The sequence below is a fragment of the Fundulus heteroclitus genome, chromosome 13 (genome assembly GCF_011125445.2).
Source record: "Fundulus heteroclitus isolate FHET01 chromosome 13, MU-UCD_Fhet_4.1, whole genome shotgun sequence".
NCBI lineage: Eukaryota > Metazoa > Chordata > Actinopteri > Cyprinodontiformes > Fundulidae > Fundulus > Fundulus heteroclitus.
In genome coordinates, this window is record NC_046373.1 from 26,416,213 (window position 1) to 26,436,518 (window position 20,306).

Consider the following 20,306-nt stretch of genomic DNA (forward strand, 5'->3'; position numbering starts at 1 on the left):
TCATGTAAATCTGTCGCTTGGGCTGACAGGTGTACTCAGTGTGAACACACCTTTAGATGCATTGAAATAACATCAGACTTAAATTAGCCAGTAGTGTCATAAACTGAGTTTAACTGTAGTGCTGCTCTCTCTGCGGTTTGGAGGAAATATCCTGACATGTAGCAGGAGATGCAGATTAATAAATACATGACAAATGTTTCAGCAGAGAAAAGGAGGCGTTATGAGCTGTAGAGCTGAGCTCCATGTGACTGACTCTGTGTGTTTGCATATGTGTCCTGCCTCTCTGCTCCCAGCTGTTAAGAGGTCAGTGTTGATCAGTGGCTGTCCAGGCCTTTCAGAGCCACTGACACACCAGCAGCACAATGATGATGTCACTGACTCTACTGCTGACCACCCTGGGGCTCCTGGTTCATGGTGAGACTCTCTGCTGAAATCATTGTTAAGATGGAACCATGTTCCCCAGGATATCTAGAATATCAGCTTTGGTCTGGATGGTGATAACAATTCTTCAAGCCTGATTTTTATCCAGGAAACTTTCTAATCTTTTTTTATTTCTCAGGATCTTCAGGACAAGTCACTATAACTCAGACTCCAGGATCTCAGTCTGTTGTTCCAGGACAGACTGTCTCTATTAAATGTAAAGTCAATCCAAGTTACTGCTTCAGCTGGTATCTTCAGAAACCAGGAGAAGCACCTAAACTCATTGTTAGATGTACAAGCACCCGTCAGTCTGGAGTCCCTGATCGTTTCAGTGGAACAAACTCTGGAAATACTGACTTCACTCTGACCATCAGTGGAGTTCAGGCTGAAGATGCTGCAGTTTATTACTGTCAGAGTGTTCATTACATCAACAGTCAGGATGTGTTCACACAGTGAAAAACAGTCGTACAAAAACCTCCCTCAGTCAGGCTGAACAGAAACTGCAGCTGAATGTCACAGCAGACTCTGACACAGCTCACTAAACACAGACACACACAGAGTAACAATAATTTTATAGAGATAGATTTTGACTCACGAATACATTCACATGAATATTTCACATTTAAATGTATTGCTTGCTTCATGGGAAACTTTAATGTTATTTTATAGGTTTGAATATTTTAATGCACCTGAATTTTTTTTTGCGGAAGATCAAAATGAACTGAACAGAAACTGAACTGCAGCTGCAGGGAATGTTCAGTGAAAAAAAAAAACTAAAACACACTTTCTGTTTTTTATCCAGCAAAATTAATAATGCCTCAACTTCAGTGGTTTTGTTACAGAAACATCAAATCATGCAGTTTAAACTTCAAAAGTGAAATTATTTGAATTACATTTTCAAAAACTTTGTTAACATCTCAATCTGAAGCAGTTTCAGGCAACTTAAAAATCCCATTAACCTTTGACCTCTATGACCTCTGCCTCCCAGGTGCTTAACACTTTATAAAATAAGATAACATGCTTTATTTATTCTCACTGATGCTCTTTTATCACACAACACACCTGATGCCTTTTCTCCTCCCGTTCCAACCTCTTGGACACGTTTCTTCACCTCTTTTTCACACTCACTGTCGCTCTGATTTTGTCTGAATAATAAAAAGTTATCTGGTCAACTTAGTGAGCAGGACAGCAGAGCTCATTTGGAGACAGTTAAAGCTCAGTTGTCTTGTTTTTCTTGTTTTTGTGGACTATTCTGGACTGATTATTTCTCCAGGCTCCAGCCTTCCCAGTCACCATTCCAGCCACCACTCTGCACCTAATCAGCTCCACCTGCTGCTGCCACTAATTACCCATAAGTCATTGCACCTCATCCTCTGCCTGCTTCCTCCTGCCTCGTTCTACCAATCTTCACCTTCTCTCTATTTAAAAGCAAACTCTGTGTCCAGCTTGAACATGGGGTTCCCAGAGCCCCATCCTTTCCATCAATGACCTCCTCACCTCCTTCACCATCTTCTGCAGGCCCATCCTGATGCTAGATTGCAGCCAGAGCACCATCCTGAGCTCCTGATGGGTTCTGTGTGCCTAACCCATGCAGGATGGTGGCTCATACATGCTGGATGTTTGAAAAATGAACAAACACCTGCAGACTTACTCCTTGGCCCAGAGTTTGATTCTTTAGAGAGAATCTTTAGCTCCAACAGAGAACATCAGGAGTCAAAGGTTTTAACACACAGCATGCCCATAAAAAGCCATGTTTCCCTCTGGGTTAGCTAACTCCAGCAACAGAGATGCATTTTCTCATTTCTCCACCGTCCTGCAGGACTGTAACCAACTCTGTGGACCTGACCCTCATGAGATGACCACCATCCTTGGGAGTGTTTACCTACAGCCTTCTCCTTCATCGGTCTTTCTTTCCCCTTCATCCTTTCCCTCCTCCTCTCAGGGCAAAAACTCCTACTCCATGGAGCATTTTTGATGGGGGAAGCCTCTTGGGAGAAAGCGGCGTTCAACCAAAATCCCCACAGGCAGAAGTGTGAATGGAGACTCAGCTGCTTTTTTCCCTGGAGAGTTGAGGTGGTGGGAGCTTTCCAGGGTAAAATCAGCAGCTGAGGATGAGGAGCAGGTGGCAGAGGAGGAAGGAGAGCAGCTCTCCACTGAGCAACGTGATACAGAAGACATCCCGTACAAGATGGAGCACTTCCGTTGGAGCGGCCCTGTGGTTAGCAAACGCTACGGGGGCTTCATGAAGAGCTCATCATCATGGACAACACCTTCCACCCCCTGCACCAGGCTGTAGAGGAGCTGAGCAGCTCCTTTAGTGCCAGACTTAGACATCCTGTCTGCAAAAAGGAGCGCTACCGCAGGTCATTCATTCCTGCTGCTATCAGATTCTACAACGCTGCACTGTAACTGCAACTGTGACCATAACTGTAATAATTAATGTGCAATAACCAAGGTGCAATAATGTATCTAATACACTGTCCTACAACCCGTGCAATAATCCTGATGTAGTGACTTCTGCTGCTATCAACACCTGAACATAAGTCAGTACACATGTATGTATGTATGTACAAATGTATACAATGTATATGCACGTATATACGCGTAGGTACGTATGTATGCAGGCGCATAGATATATGTACATATTTAAGTAGATAGATATGTTTATTTATATATATATATATGTATATATATATATATATATATATATATATATATATATATATATATATATATATATAGATAGATAGACCACTAAGAATGTAAATGAGACATTTACATTCCTATTTATTTTGTATTTTTATTTTTTGGTATTCTTTTTGATCCATTGTATATATGAAGACTCACTGTATATAACTGAATGCACCTTCCCTACTCTGCACCTTCTTGTATGAGCCGATGTGACGAGTGAATTTCTCCATTGTGAGATCAATAAAGACTATCTTATCTTATCTTATCTTATCAGCTGTTTCTCCTCTGTGGACCAATCATCCTTCACTATCTATAGACATGTGACCTAACAGATCTCTCTTATAAATGAGAACTCGTGTCTCAGTGAGACTAGCTGTAGAAAAAAACAACATTTAATGATATGAAAATACCTCTGCAAAAATGCAACATTTCGTCTGTAATAAGAGAATTGGAAGTATTTTTATTTTTGTTTGACAAGGTAATAACTAAGATCAACAAACAACATTCATGGCTGATTAAATCTGAAAAAATTGAAAGACAAATCAGGAGTGATAGTTGATTTTATTTTTTTAAGGAGTTAAGCAACAAACAGAGATTCTGAAGATAAAATTCAATAAAAAGTTTTTAAAGCAAGCGATCTGTAGCAGAATAAATCTTTAGAAAATCCCTGAATGAGCTCAGGACTGGGAACACTGGTCTCTGGTCAGCGTCTGTGTGACTGCAGGCTGGGAGCCCTTGGAGGCCTCACAGGTCACAGAGCCCACCTTCCTCCACTGGTCTGCAGGGAGCCTCAGGGTGCTGCTCCAGCTGTAGAGGCCGTCCTTCTGCAGCACCCCGGGGCTCCTGCTCTGCTCCCAGCTGCTGCTGCTGCTGCTGCTGTCGTCCACCTTCCAGGACAGACTCCAGTCTGAGGGGAAGCCCTTGTTGGCCAGACACATGAGGGTGGCCTTCCCCTGCTGCAGCTCCTCACTGGAGGGGGGCAGCACTGTCAGGGTGGGACGGCGTTCACCCACTGCAGAGAGAAACAAACACATTGCAAAGTCTAGATTAAAGTCCTCCAGGTTTCACTTCCTGCTCTGGATCTTGTAACCATGGCAACACACATGCATCACTGCTCAACCACAGCAACAGACAGGTTTCAGTACCACACATAAAAACTGACATTTGTAAATGTTTTCATGTTTTCTCATTTAACTTGTTTTATTTTCAAAACCTTAATCCCACACACAAAGTTTAGTTCCCTACTCAAAAAAATTGCTTTATTTTAAGAAAAGTTTTAGATGTTTTCTTTTCCAAAATTGTCATCAATACATCAGAGAAAATTATTAATTGATAATCAATAATATACATGAGCCAGAGATCACATTACACACAGTGACACTGATAATGTGGCTCAGCATATAGTCCACACCGCTTGTTCACAATACATAGAAATAAGAAAACTTTCAAGAGAAAACTGAAAACTTTGAGCTATGCTTTTTCAATAAACACTATAAAATATGACCATATAAATGTAAAAATAAAAATAGGAAAACTTTATATTGCTAAGCTTTAAACATGTTATGTACCATGTTGCGTTATCTGATTATTAATTTTTATAAGTTTTCAAATAAAGTGGATTTTCTTTGTCTTTTTTTAAAATAATTAATTGGTGTTAAGACTCATCTTATTAGTCCAACTCAGACGTCACAGAGTTTCCATTAAACACGGCAGCTTAGAAAAATATAAAATAACTAAACCCAAAAAGAAGTGTTTTTCCTCTGAGAAAAACTCTTTAAAACTCAACATTACAGGGATAGTTAATTTAATTTAAGTTAGTTGTACTTACAGTTAACATCCAGTCTGGTTCCTCCACCAAACGTGTACCACAGTGATACAAACTGATGGAGCCGTCGTACAAAAACCTCTGACTGTTAGAGACACGGTTCTCTGACTCTGACACAAACAATTTATGGAGGATGAGAAACTTTTAGAAAGAGGAAAAGATTAAACTTTGGTACATTCATTTAATAATTACAGCTGATAAACATTTCAAATTAGTTGTCTAAAGTCTAAAAGTCTAAAATGTGGGTTTACCAACAAAAGTGATATTTCCTCAGTATGAGCTCTAAGGCCACTGTGTGTCTGTGGGTGAAGACTTTGTCCACCAACCAGTCATCTAATTTTGTTCATATATTAATAAAAAAGGCATGTTGAAAATTATTTATATTTATCCAACTATCTATCGACTTTCTTGCTGGGTGCCTAACTCCAGCAGTCGATGGATGAGAAGCAGGGGGCAAACTTTAAAAGGTCGGCGTTCAATTATGGATCCAGGTCACAAAATGCTTCCTCCTGCATCACTGTCACCTTGAAGAATTGTTACTCTTGGTAAATCATTATTCACCATGAAAAAGCTAAACTTCCTTGTCTATTCAGTTTTTGATTTTCAACAGCTGAAAGAAATTGATCCCATCCTACAGGAATCACTACAGAGCATTTCCATAGAGAGGCACTTTGCATCAGCAGCACCATGCTCCAGTGCTCTGGGAGAGTTTATAGTCCTGAGAGTTGAACACTGGAGGACTGACAGCTGTCCTTCATCACAACAGAAGACACAGAAATCCTCCTCATCAAAAACATGACTTTGATCTGCGTCCTCATCTGGACTCTGCTCTGCTGCTGCTTCACAGGTAAAGTCCAGAGGATCAAACTCCTCTCCTCTATCAACATCTGTCCCTCTGAAATGAAGCCCACAAAACCATCAAGCTGCTTTATGTTTTTGTCTCTGTGTCCTCAGAGTCCAGAGGTCAGGTCACAGTGACTCAGCCTGCAGCAGTGACAGCTGATCTGGGAGGATCTGCCAAGATCACCTGTAGGACCAGTCAGGATGTTTATAGCTCTGACCGTTTAGCCTGGTATCAACAGAAAGATGGACAAACTCCTAAGCTGCTCATTTCATATACCAGCTCTCGAGCATCAGGGACTCCAAGTCGTTTTACAGGCAGTGGATCAAACTCTGACTTCACTCTGACCATCAGTGGAGTTCAGGCTGAAGATGCTGCAGTTTACTACTGTCAGAGTTTTCATGTCATCAGCAACCAGTGGGTGTTCACACAGTGAAAACCAGTCGTACAAAAACCTCCCTCAGTCAGGCTGAACAGAAACTGCAGCTGAATGTCACAGCAGACTCTGACACAGCTCACTAAACACAAACACAGAGTAACAATCATTTTATGGAGATAGTTTTTACTCACTAATACATTCACACGAATAGTTCACATTAAAATTTACTGCTGGTTTCACAAAAATATTTGGAATTTAAGCTTTTGAAGTTAATATGTTTGGATATTTTCAAACACTTGGAAGAACTGCCTTTCTTGTGGAAAATATAATTTGACCTGAGATTGAAATTTAAAGTCAACAAATGGGTCAACATGGAAGAAAACATTCTTAACAACTTGATGAAGATTTATCTCTCTTTGCTGAACACATATCCTCAGGTTCTGAGTGGAGTTTCTTTAAATCTGTTTAACTTTCTGCTTTTCATTATTATCAGTTACTGGATTTCTAAAGCGTATTTAATGTTTTACTGGGGCATTTAGTCTAACGGTTATCTGGCTTATAAGAGCTTCAGTACGACGTTGTTTCACATGATAAATAAAGTTGACTCTGAATTCTGATCACCTGTCATGGTTTAATTTTGATTTGGCTTTTGTTTACCATTAGTTTTCAGTTTTTCCACCTTTTTTAAGTTTTAGTTATTTTTAGTTTCTCCCTCCCTTTCCACTCTGCCTTCACTTCACTCCCTTTGCAGTCAGTCACACCTGTTGGTAAACAATCAGTCAGACGCATTTCACCTGCTAGCCTCCCTATTTAAGCCTCCCTCTGCCTCACTCTAGTGCTGGTGGAAGAGGTTGTGTCGGATCGACAGCGGCGGGAACGTTGACTGTTTTGGAATTTATTTATTTATTTATTTTTTGGATTGTGATTTGGCGGTTGGCATAAACTGGTGAGTGACTGGGTCGAAATGGCCTCACAGGAAGAAGATGGTGGGGATGAAATGGAGAGTGGTGAATGGTCCCAAGTATCCAGAAGAAAAGATAGAAGTAAGACAGATACAAGGCGTAGGGAGGAAGGGAAAGTTTCAAATAAAAGATCTTTGGGTGAGGATAGTCCTGAGGAAGAAATTAGGATTATTCGAAGGAAGATTGAAGGTAGTGGGTTCAAAATAATCCTTAAATTTAGAAAGGAGGATGAAGGTATTAATCTGGGTCCAGTGGCATTATCCAAGGAATTGAAACACAAGGTGGGAGAGGTAGAAAGTGCAAAAATTCTTCGAGATGGAAGTTTGTTAATAAAATGTAAAGATGAAGTTCAACGAAATAAAGCATTAAAAATTGATAGTGTTTGCAAAAAAGTGGTGTCTGATAGAAGAGTTCTTGAAGAAAGCAAAGGTTCTAGTGGAGTGATTTATGGCATTCCTGTTGAAGAGGATCTGGAAAAATTAAGACGCAACATTCAAGGTGGTGAAGTGAAAAAAGTGAGAAGATTATTGAGAACAGTTGATGGTGAGCGAGTTAATAGTTTGTCTGTGCTATTGGAATTCCAAGATTCGGTGTTGCCAGAAAGAGTTAAAATCGGATGTATGAGTTATTTTGTTCGACCATATGTTCCTCCACCTTTAAGGTGTTATAAATGTCAGCGGTATGGGCATGTAGCGGCAGTGTGTAAAGGTAAGCAAAGGTGTCCAAGGTGTGGAGGAGAGCACAGGTATGAAGAATGTAAAGGGGATGAGCAGATGAAGTGTTGCAACTGTGGAGGTCAGCATTCAGTGACATATGCAGGTTGTGAAGTTAGGAAGAAGGCTGTTGAAGTTCAGAAGGTGAAGATGGGGAGTAACATAAGTTATGCTGAAGCAGTGAAAAGAGTGCAAGGGCAAAATTCAGGGGTGGAAGCAAGAAAAGTGATTCATAACATAAGCTCAGAGAACAGCATCAGAGAACAAGTTAAAACAACAACAAATATAACAACTGAAAAACTTATTCTGTTTATAGCCTATGTGATTAACTGTACAGACCAAGTCAAACATAAAACAGAAAAAATTAAAATAATAATAAAAGGAGCTGAAAAATTCTTGGATATGAGGGAACTATCATGGGAACAAGTGAAAAAACAATTAGAGACAGATGGGAAGCCAGGAAGTGGTGAAGGAAGAGCAGTATGATTATTCTGCAATGGAATGCTAGAAGTTTAATACAGAATGGGCAGGAGTTTAAAGGCTATATTAACAATCTAAAAAATAAACCAGAAATTATATGTGTTCAAGAAACTTGGTTGAAATCGATGTTAGATTTTGTTATTAGTGGATATAAGAGTATACGCAGGGATAGAGAGGATGGTTTAGGAGGTGGATGTGTTATATTTATCAAACAAGAAATGTCATACAGAGTATTGAAAATAGGAGAACTTTGGGAAATGATAATAATTGAAGTTTGGAGTGAAATTGGGGCTGTGACGATAATTAATTTTTATAATCCATGTAAAAGGTTATCTTTAGAGTTATTAAGAGAGTTAACAGACAATTTAAAAGGGAAGATTATATGTTGTGGAGATTTTAATGCACATAGCACTTTATGGGGAACTCAAAATGATAATAATGGAGAGGTAATCGAAGAAATTATTGATATAAATAATCTAATATGTTTAAATGATGGAAATGGTACACGAATAAATATTAGAAATGGAAGGGAGTCAGCTATTGATCTAACGTTAGTATCAGAAACAATTGCTGGTATATGTACATGGAAAGTTGAAAATGAAACAATAGGAAGTGATCATTATGTTATATTTATAGAAGTAGGATTAAATATGGAAGAGAGTGAAAGCATGAGGGTAGATAGATGGAACTTTAGTACTGCTGATTGGGAAAAATTTAAAATGATTACTGAAAGAAATTTAAAGACAGTTAATATTTGTCAAGATATAGAGGGGCTGAATTATTCCATATGTGAAGCGGTCTTAGAAGCTGCTAAACAGTCAATTAATAAGAAAGGAGGGAATTATAAAAAGAAAATTGTACCATGGTGGACAGAAGCATGTGGAAATGTGATTAAATCTCGAAATAAAGCATTTAAAGTATTAAAAAGAACTCATAATATACAAAATCTTATTGAATATAAAAGGCAGCAGGCAATGGTGAGAAAAACAATTAAAAATGCAAAGAAGGTATATTGGAGAAAGTTTTGTAATTCAGTAGGAAGAGAGACTAAAATAGATAAAATATGGGGAATGGTTAAAAGAATGAATGGGATGAAAAAAGAGTTTGGTTATCCAGTTTTAATAGGTAATGGAATTACAGCAAAGAAGGATGATGAGAAAGCAGAAATGTTAGCTCAGACTTTTGTTAAAGTACACGGATCAGAAAATTTAAGTGAAGAAGGGAGAAGAAGAAGAGAGGAGACAATAACAGAAAATGTAGAGATATTAAGTGAAGATGGTGAAAACAATAAATTAATCAATGTACCATTTACAAAAGCAGAATTAAATCGTGCATTAAGGAAAGCAAAGAGGACAGCACCAGGGAAAGACCAAATATGTTATGTTATGATAAGTCAACTTAGTGAACCATCAAAGGACATTTTGTTAGAATTATATAATAGAGTTTGGGAGGAGGGAAAGCTGCCAAAGGTTTGGAAAGAAGCTGTGATCATACCAATACGTAAACCAGGAAAAGATAGCGCAAACCCAGGAAATTATAGACCTATAGCTTTAACTTCAAACATTTGTAAAATTATGGAGAAAATGATCAATGACAGGCTGGTATATTATTTGGAAAGGAATCAATATATATCTAGATGGCAAAGTGGTTTCAGAAAAGGAAGGAATACCATGGATTCATCTTTGTGCTTAGAACATGAAATTAGGAAAGCACAAATAAATAAAGAAAGTGTAGTGGCTGTGTTCTTTGATATTGAGAAAGCGTACGATATGATGTGGAGGGAAGGATTGATGATCAAACTAGTGAAGATGGATATTAAAGGTAGAGTATATAGATGGTTAAAAGATTTTTTAAGTGAAAGGAAAATACAGGTTAGAATAGGAGGGAGTTATTCGTCAAAATATTTTATTGAAAATGGAACACCTCAAGGAAGCATAATTAGTCCGTTACTTTTTTCTATAATGATTAATGATGTGTTTAAAGATATAGAAAATGGGTTTGGGTGTTCTCTTTTTGCAGATGATGGGGCAATTTGGGTGAGAGGTCGTAATACTGATTATATTGTGAAGAAATTACAAAAAGCTATTAAAAAGATAGAAGATTGGTCATATAAATGGGGATTCAAACTTTCAGTGGAAAAATCGAAAACTGTGTTTTTTACTCGGAAAAAAATCAATAGTATGGTGAAGGTTAAATTATATAATCAAGAGATAGAAAGGGTTAAAAATTTTAAATTTCTTGGTTTATGGTTTGATGATAGAATTACATGGACATTTCATATTCAAAAAATTATTGATAAGTGCAAAAAAGTTTTGAATATTATGAGATGTTTAGTTGGTCATGAATGGGGAGCAGACAGAACTGCTTTAAAGGCTATATATACAGGATTAATAAGATCAGCAATAGACTATGGTAGTGTGGTTTATGGATCAGCAGCAAGTACATCACTTAAAAAGTTAGAGGGTATACAAACACAAGCGTTAAGGTTAATTACAGGAGCATTTAAAACAACATCTATTGTAGCGTTGCAGGTTGAAACTGGGGAAATGCCACTGGAAATCAGGAGAACACAACTGTTACTAAATTATTGGATTAGTTTACAGGGTCATGGTCAAAATCATCCTACAAAAGAAATATTGCAGCCGTGTTGGGAAAGGGAGAGGAGACAAACAGGAAGTTTTGGATGGATAGTGGGAAAAAAAGTAGAAGAACTTGAGTTAGATAAAATTAATTGTAGTCCAACTGTACCGTTATCAGTAATCCCTCCCTGGCTCATACCTGAAACAACAGTAGATTTGTCATGGTTGGAAAAGAAAAAAGAAGGCAATATTAATCATAAACTCATACAGGAATATGTTAATAGTTATTATGGTTATATTCAAATATATACAGATGCATCTAAAAATGTGAATGATAGGTTAGGCATAGCATTTTATGTTCCAGATTTCAATATCAAAGTAAAGAGGAGAATAAATAATGAATTATCAGTATATACAGGAGAATTATTAGCAATATTATTAGCATTACAATGGATAGAGGAAGTAAGACCACTAAGATCAATAATATGTTCAGATTCAAGTTCAGCTTTACTTAGTATACAAAATCATTTTTCAGATAGTAGATTAGATATATTATTTGAAATACAGCAAATTCTATATCAAATTCAAATGATGGGTATTAGTGTTATATTTATTTGGGTACCAGCACATATAGGGATTAATGGAAATGAAATCGCAGATAAGATTGCTAAGGAAGCATCAAAAAATAGAACTATTGATATGATGATTAATTTAAGTAAGACAGAAATTAAAAGTATCATTAAACAAAGAATGAAGGAAAGGTGGCAAAAACAATGGGAAGAAGAAAGGAGAGGAAGATGGCTGTATAGGATTCAACGGAAAGTCGGAGAAATGAGGATAGCAGAAGGAATCAGAAGAGAGGAAACAGTTATTTCAAGACTTAGATTTGGACACACAGGATTAAATAAAACACTATTCAAAATAGGGAAACATATGTCGGGCAAATGTGAATATTGTGAACAAGATGAAACAGTAGAACATGTAGTGATGTATTGTAAGAAATATGAAGAGGAAAGAAGGATTTTGGTTAGAGATCTTAATAAGGAGAAAATTAAATTTGATATAATAGATATTCTGCAGAAAAAGTCAAAAAATAAATGTTATCAATACTTATTTAAATATTTAATAATAACAGGAATAATTAGGAGGATTTAGTATTTGTAAATTTAATATTATAGATATAGATACATAAATATAAGTATCTTTGGGAGTATGGCCATTTTAACCCACACTCCTCACCAGTTGGTGGCGGTAATGCACACCGGAAAGTTGTTTGCCAACCGCCAATAAAATCAAGAAGAAGAAGAAGAACTCTAGTGCTGGTCCATCTTCTGTTATCATCCACTCCATGCCAGTCCTTGCCTTGGAAGATATATTTCTGTTTTCTGATTTAAGGTTAGTCCTGCCTCGTTGAAAGACTTTTTGCCTCACCGTTGTTCCTGGGAAGTTCTGCTCTGTGTTCTGGTGTCTCCAGTGATCAGCTAACCTGACTAGCCGCTCTGAGAAAGCTCTGCTCTGCTCTGTGCCACGCCACCCAGCTTCATTGGACTCTCTCTCTCTCCTGGCCGTCAGCTCCTGCCTTCACCTGCACCACTGAGCCTCTGTATTCCTGCACCTCTGGTTACATCTTCCATCAATCATCTACCCTTGAATACCCTTGTGTTCTGAGTTCATTGATAAACAAATCCTAACATCACCATGCTGGTTTGTCACACATTCTTAAAGCGGTAAACTGTTACCAGTTTAATCATTTACTTAGACTGAGCCAAATGCAGATAGTTTTCTGTATTTTCTGCTTTAAACTCTCATGACTCAGTTGATAACATAAGAAAACTGGAGAAAACGTGCCCTGATAATTATCTAAAGATTATCTGTTTTATCATTTGAATGTTGAATAAATGTGTAAATGTTCATAAATACTAAATTATATTTATTAATAGAAAACAAAAAGGATTAGAAAGAAAATTGTTCTGAGGAACATATCAGCCTCACCAGATGTTCTTGCACCTCTTTATTTAAGGAAAAGTCAATCATTTGTTATATTTGTCTAGGTACAAATTAAGCTTAATAATCTAATTAATGGATGATTTGATTGGAATGAATTCATAGAAAAAACAGGAGTCAAGATTTATATTTTATTGTTTTTTTTTTTTTTTAAGAAGTTGAGGTTCTGAATCAATAACAGAGATTCTGAGGATAAAATCGAACAGACAGTTTTCAAAGCAAGCGATCTGTAGAAGAATAAATCTTTAGAAAATCCATGAATGAGCTCAGGACTGGGAACACTGGTCTCTGGTCAGCGTCTGTGTGACTGCAGGCTGGGAGCCCTTGGAGGCCTCACAGGTCACAGAGCCCACCTTCCTCCACTGGTCTGCAGGGAGCCTCAGGGTGCTGCTCCAGCTGTAGAGGCCGTCCTTCTGCAGCACCACTCGGCTCTTGTTTTCTTCCCAGGTGAAGCTGCTGCTGCCGTCCAGCGTCCAGGACAGACTCCAGTCTGAGGGGAAGCCCTTGTTGGCCAGACACATGAGGGTGGCCTTCCCCTGCTGCAGCTCCTCACTGGAGGGGGGCAGCACTGTCAGGGTGGGACGGCGTTCACCCACTGCAGAGAGAAAGAAACACATTGCAAAGTCTAGATTAAAGTCCTCCAGGTTTCACTTCCTGCTCTGGATCTTGTAACCATGGTAACACACATGCATCACTGCTCAACCACAGCAACAGACAGGTTTCATTACCACACATAAAAACTGAAATTTTTTCCTAAATGTCATGTCATCCAGTTCACGGTCATTCCAAAAAAAAAGTAAAAAACAATTGGACTTTTTCCCGAAGTTTGAAGACGTTTCTCTTCCTATCCAGGAAGCTCTATCCTCTTCCTAAATGTTTTCATGTTTTCTCATTAAACTTGTTAAATTTTCAAAATGAGGACAAATCTTCTAAAACCACTTGATATTTATTGATATTGTTTTTAAGAGATATGTGCTGTTATCTTAATCGGACACACTACGTTTATTTCCATATTCAAAAAACTAGCTTTCTTGAAAAAAAAACACACGTTTTCAGACATTTTCTTTTCCAAAACATCAGAGAAAATAAAAAGTTGATAATAAATAATATAGATGAGCCAGAGATCACATTCCTCACAGTGACACTGATGATGTAGCTCAGCATATAGTCCACACCGCTTGTTAACGATACGTAGAATTAAGAAAACTTTGGAGAAAAAAACTGAAAACTTTGAGCTATGCTTGTTCTATAAAAACTATAAATATGACTATATAAATGTAAAAATTTTAATTGGAAAACTTTATAATGCTAAGTTTTAAATTAACATTTTATTTAAGATGTAGGGTTTTCTGATTATTAATTTTATACTTATCACATTAAGCAGATTTTCCTTGTCTTTTTTAAGTAAGAGTATTTTTCCAGAGTTAAGACTCATCTCATTAGTCCAACTCAGAGTTTCCATTAAACACGGCAACTTAGAAAAATAAAACCTAACTAAACCCAAACAGAAGTGTTTTACCTCAGAGGAAAAATCCTTTAAAACTCAACATTACGGGATTGTTAATTTAATTTAAGTTAGTTGTACTTACAGTTAACATCCAGTCTGGTTCCTCCACCAAACGTGTACCACAGTGATACAAACTGATGGAGCCGTCGTACAAAAACCTCTGACTGTTAGAGACACGGTTCTCTGACTCTGACACAAACAATTTATGGAGGATGAGAAACTTTTCAAATTAGTTGTCTAAAGTTTAAAAGTCTAAAATGTGGGTTTACCAACCAAAGTGATATTTCCTCAGTATGAGCTCTAAAGCCACTGTGTGTCTGTGGGCGAAGACTTTGTCCACCAACCAGTCATCTAATTTTGTTTATATATAAATAAAAAAGGCATGTTGAAAATGATTTATATTTACCCAACCATCCATCGACTTTCTTGCTGGGTGCCTAACTCCAGCAGTCGATGGATGAGAAGCGGGGGCCAACTTTAAAAGGTCTCCGTTCAATTACAGCTTTCAGGTCACAAACTGCTTCCTCCTGCTTCACTATTACCTTAAAGAATTATTACTCTTGGTGAAATCATTATTCACCATGAAAAAGCTAAACTTCCTTGTCTATTCAGTTTTTGATTTTCAACAGCTGAAAGAAATTTATCCCAGCTCCTACAGGAATCACTACAGAGCATTTCCATAGAGAGGCACTTTGCATCAGCAGCACCAATTCAATTCAATTTCAATTCAATTTTATTTATATAGCGCCAAATCATGAAACATGTCATCTCAAGGCACTTTACAAAGTCAAGTTCAATCATATTATACAGATTGGGTCAGATTATACAGATTGGTCAAAAATGTCCTATATAAGGAAACCAGTTGATTGCATCAAAGTCCCGACAAGCAGCATTCACTCCTGGGGAACCGTAGAGCCACAGGAAGAGTCATCTGCATTGTACATGGCTTTGCTGCAATCCCTCATACTGAGCAAGCATGAAGCGACAGTGGGAAGAAAAACCACCCATTAACGGGAAAAAAAACCTCCGGCAGAACCGGGCTCAGTATGAACGGTCATCTGCCTCGACCGACTGGGGTTACAGAAGACAGAACAGAGACACAACAAGAGAAACAAAAAAGCACAGAAGCACACATTGATCTAGTAATCTGTTCTACATTAGATGGTAGTAGCGGGTGAGCCGTCTTCTCTGGATGATGTCACAGTTAACAGAACGCCAGACCAGGTGTACCTACTATGAAGAGAAAAGAGAGAGAACAGAAAGTTAAAGCAGAAATGACAACACATAATGCATAATTGAAGAACAGTAGAACTCAATGTAGTGAGAAAATTAGATCCTGATATACTCCAGTAACCTAAGTCTATAGCAGTAAAACTATAAAGGTAGCTGAGAGTAACATGAGTCACTAGTTATAATTTTTGTCAAAAAGAAAAGTTTTAAGCCTAGTCTTAAAAGTAGACAGGGTGTCTGCCTCACGGACCAAAACTGGGAGTTGGTTCCACAGGAGAGGAGCCTGATAGCTAAAGGATCTGCCTCCCATTCTACTTTTAGAGACTCTAGGAACCACCAGCAGACCTGCGGTCTGAGAGCGAAGTGCTCTGTTAGGAACATACGGGGTAATCAGAGCTCTGATATATGATGGAGTTTGATTATGAAGGGCTTTATATGTTAGAAGAAGAATTTTAAATTCTATTCTTGATTTAACAGGAAGCCAATGAAGGGAAGCTAAAATTGGAGAAATATGATCCCTCTTGTTGATTTTCATCAGAACTCTTGCTGCAGCATTTTGGATCAGCTGAAGGCTTTGAACTGCATTTTGTGGAATTCCTGATAGTAAAGAATTACAATAGTCCAGCCTTGAAGTAACAAATGCATGGACCAGTTTTTCAGCATCACTCCTGGACAGAATGTTTCTAATTCTGACGATATTCCGGAGGTGAAAAAAGGAAACTCTGGAAACCTGTTTAATATGGGATTTAAATGACATGTCTTGGTCAAAAATAACACCATGCTCCAGTGCTCTGGGAGAGTTTATAGTCCTGAGAGTTGAACACTGGAGGACTGACAGCTGTCCTTCATGACAACAGAAGACACAGAAATCCTCCTCATCAAAAACATGACTTTGATCTGCGTCCTCATCTGGACTCTCCTCTGCTGCTGCTTCACAGGTAAAGTCCAGAGGATCAAACTCCTCTCCTCTATCAACATCTGTCCCTCTGAAATGAAGCCCACAAAACCATCAAGCTGCTTTATGTTTTTGTCTCTGTGTCCTCAGAGTCCAGAGGTCAGGTCACAGTGACTCAGCCTGCAGCAGTGACAGCTGATCTGGGAGGATCTGCCAGGATCCCCTGTAGGACCAGTCAGGATGTTCGTGTTTACAACAGCAACCACCGTCTAGCCTGGTATCAACAGAAAGATGGACAAACTCCTAAGCTGCTCATTTATTATGCCAGCACTCGAGCATCAGGGACTCCAAGTCGTTTTACAGGCAGTGGATCAAACTCTGACTTCACTCTGACCATCAGTGGAGTTCAGGCTGAAGATGCTGCAGTTTACTACTGTAAGGGAGAATTTGATTCAAGCAAGTATGATTACTTCACATAGTGAAAAACAGTCGTACAAAAACCTCCCTCAGTCAGGCTGAACAGAAACTGCAGCTGAATGTCACAGCAGACTCTGACACAGCTCACTAAACACATACACACACAGAGTAACAATTGTTTGTGGAGATAGATTCCTCACAGATACATTCACATGAATAGTTCACATTAAAATTAATTGCTGGTTTCACAAGAAGCTTTGAAGTTAATTGATAGGTTTCAATATTTTAATACACTTGAACCAAAATTTTTTGAAGACAAATTATGACCTTGGATTACAATTTCACATATTGTTGATATTTAATTATCTATTAAATATCTAAATATCTAAATGTTGATATTTAATAGTTAAATATTAACAATTAAGTCCACACAAAAGAAAACATTAACAACCTTGTGAAGACTTTCTTCTCTTGGCTGAACACATGTCCTAAGGTTCTGACTGGTGGTTCTTTAAACAGTGATACAATTGTTTTAGCCTCAATTTCCCCTAAAGATACAACATTGTTTTAAGAGAAATTAAAATTAAACACTTTATGTGAGCCAGATATTGGACATTAAACAGCTTGGTTAGAACAGAAAGTGAATTAAACTCTCTAGCTGCTCATTATTTGGCCAACAGCAGACTTTCAAGGACTCTAAATGGTTTCATAGGCAGTAGATCAAACTCTGACTTCACTCTGACCATCAATAAAGTTCAGGCTGAAGATTCAGTCATAGCAACACTTTCAACAGCCAAGTTGTGTTCACACAGGGACAGAAGGTACCCCTGTCAGCCATATTTCCTGGACCTGCACACTGAGCCTGGGCCAGGACAGCAGCACCGTTACAATGTGGCTCACAGCGTGACACGAGTCAGTGTTGAGATGACTATAGGGATGCTGAAGGACTGGTTTCAGTGTTTTCACATACTAAAGGTCGGCCCAGAAAGGCATGTCATATATTTGCTTGTGTGATTCTACACAACATAGCCACTATTAAAGGAGAAACCTGTTCAAAACTGTGTTTGAACAATTTGCTCCAGCTGACGACATGGACCACACTGATGACATGAAAGTTGGTCAAACCGTTTGAGATAGTATGTTATATTAATTTCTGATTTCCCAATCAGCTCAGAACTAAACACAAAATTTACTTTGTTCCAATAAAGGTTCTTTATTGCCTGCAAGAAAAATAGATAGAATCATCCATCCCTGTGGACACCTCACCCATGTGTAACGGAAGTTGTATTTTTTGCAGCTCCATTTTTATGAATTCCTTTTTCATTACATGTTTCTATGTTTTCTCGTAAATACACCCTGTGCAGCTTTTTCACAGGAACTTTAGCAACAGAAACATGTTTTAATTTCAGGTGCATGTTTATTTATTTCTAAGTCATGGACTTTAACTTCAAATAAAGGCAAGTTGTGCTCCACAGGTGGACTGACCCTCTTCACCTAAATGTCCAACGTTGTTCTGTTAGGGTAAAATGTCCAACTATTATTCTGCTGCACAATCAAAAGTATAATCAACTGTTAGATTACACTTTGAAGGACCAGATCTCAGTAAACATCTGTGTTTGCTCCCTCTCTGTGAAATGAATGATACAAATTTGAATTTATTCTAATCCACTATAACAAAACACCTGTGTGGTATTGAGATTAAAACTGCATGCAGGAGTTTTTGGACAGAAGGCTCTACAGGAGTCAGTAGATCATCCCTACCTGAAAAGACAAAGATTAGATTAAATTACAGATTTACTCCAGACAAGTGAACTACTACAGTTCCATGTTTTTGAGGACCACATCACATTTCTTTACTTATATGACGCCACTTTTATTTCATCTTAAAATTATACTTAATTGGAACAAAAGTGAGGTTGGCACAAGTTATACACCTACAAGGAAATCAGCCTCAGCTACTTTTTTAGATAGATGGGTGTCGTAAAGTCAAGCGCTGTCAAAAGAATGAATGAACATATTGGTTATTTCAGTAACTCACAAATCACCCCATCATTAATTTTAACTGTTAAATATGACCAATGAATGCTTTAGTTGATTATTGATGAACATAACAAAAGCCTTTACATGGACATTACCTGATTAAACTGTATTTTTATATTTTGTTTTGATTTGCTGACACATGATTTTTATGTCTGTAGGGTTGCACCCAGATACATAATCAATGTGCACATAGTCATTTTTTTTATATTGAATGAGTGCAATGTGAGAATACAGCTTTAATTCTCGGTCAAATATTCATGCATTTATGTGTTCAGCAATTCTCTGCTGCTAACTCTCTCTTTTTCAGCAGAAATAGCTTTTGTTTTTTGTTGTTATTTATGTCTTGATATTTTCCATATACCGGAATTAAGATTTCTAAATGTACTGGTGAAAATACACACTTATAGGCTTGTTATTTCCTGTTATTACCAAGTAATTACCGCTATCTGTGTTGCGTTGATGAGGGTTTCTTTCTGTACATCTTAACTCAGGAGTAACCTGACCCAGAGTAAAGTTACCTTATTAATACCAGCTGTTCTTAAACTAAAAACTCTGAGTTTGACAGAATAGAGAAGGTCTACCCAGAGTATCTGCTTTCTATTCAGGGTAGGTTGATCGTTCCTTCTGAAACAGGACCCTGTTGGAACATAGCAAGGAAACACTGAAAACATGAACTCAGATTAAAAACCAAGAACTAAATCCTCAGGTTCATGACAAATGTGACCATCAGTGGAGTTCAGGCTGAAGATGCTGCAGGAAGTGTTTGACTCTAGTGCATTTGAGCTGTTCACACAATAAAAATCTGTCCTAAAAAAAATTTCTGATCAAATTAGGACTGAAAATGATGCTAGTGATGCACCTCAGTAAAGACAAAGACATGAAGAGAAGCAAGCATGGCTTCTTTAGATGTAATAGAAATTTAGAAAATACAAATTCTAATGTAGTAATAGTAATAGTAATAGTAATATCATTTTTATTGTCATTGAAACATACATTACAATGAAATTTGTTCTCTGCTTTTATCCCATCACCCTTGGGGAGCAGTGGGCTGCCATGTGCGGCGCCCGGGGAGCAACCTGGGGTTAAGGGTCTTGCTCAGGGACCCAGAGTGCAGTCGCTGGGGATCGAACCGGGTACTTGCAACCTTCTCTGACTGTAAGCACGCTGCTCTAACCATTCTGGGGGGTCGTGGCCGAGTGGCCATCTATCCATTCTGTCTAACCTGAAGGGATCATGAGAAAGTGTGAAGAAGAAATCTGGATTGTTTTGAAAATTTCCAGGGAGTACTTTATTTTACACTTTAGTACATTGGAATTAACAAAA

General features: G+C 37.9%; 1 pseudogene and 4 gene segments (V, D, J or C); 3 read left to right on the plus strand and 2 right to left on the minus strand.

Annotated features, from left to right (window-relative positions):
* The first annotated feature begins 2,236 nt into the window (after positions 1-2,236).
* On the plus strand, positions 2,237-3,435 carry LOC118565460 (annotated as a pseudogene).
* Positions 3,436-3,706: 271 nt separating this feature from the next.
* On the minus strand, positions 3,707-5,077 carry LOC105916459. The segment is given in 2 exon segments: positions 3,707-4,123; positions 4,940-5,077. A coding segment is annotated over 1 exon segment (261 nt).
* Positions 5,078-5,371: 294 nt separating this feature from the next.
* On the plus strand, positions 5,372-6,790 carry LOC118565461. The segment is given in 3 exon segments: positions 5,372-5,403; positions 5,749-5,783; positions 5,891-6,790. Coding segments are annotated over 3 exon segments (390 nt in total).
* Positions 6,791-13,051: 6,261 nt separating this feature from the next.
* Positions 13,052-13,489, minus strand: LOC118565290. The segment is given in 1 exon segment: positions 13,052-13,489. A coding segment is annotated over 1 exon segment (255 nt).
* A 3,028-nt stretch (positions 13,490-16,517) lies between these two features.
* On the plus strand, positions 16,518-17,005 carry LOC118565462. The segment is given in 2 exon segments: positions 16,518-16,569; positions 16,677-17,005. Coding segments are annotated over 2 exon segments (381 nt in total).
* The last annotated feature ends 3,301 nt before the right edge of the window (positions 17,006-20,306 follow it).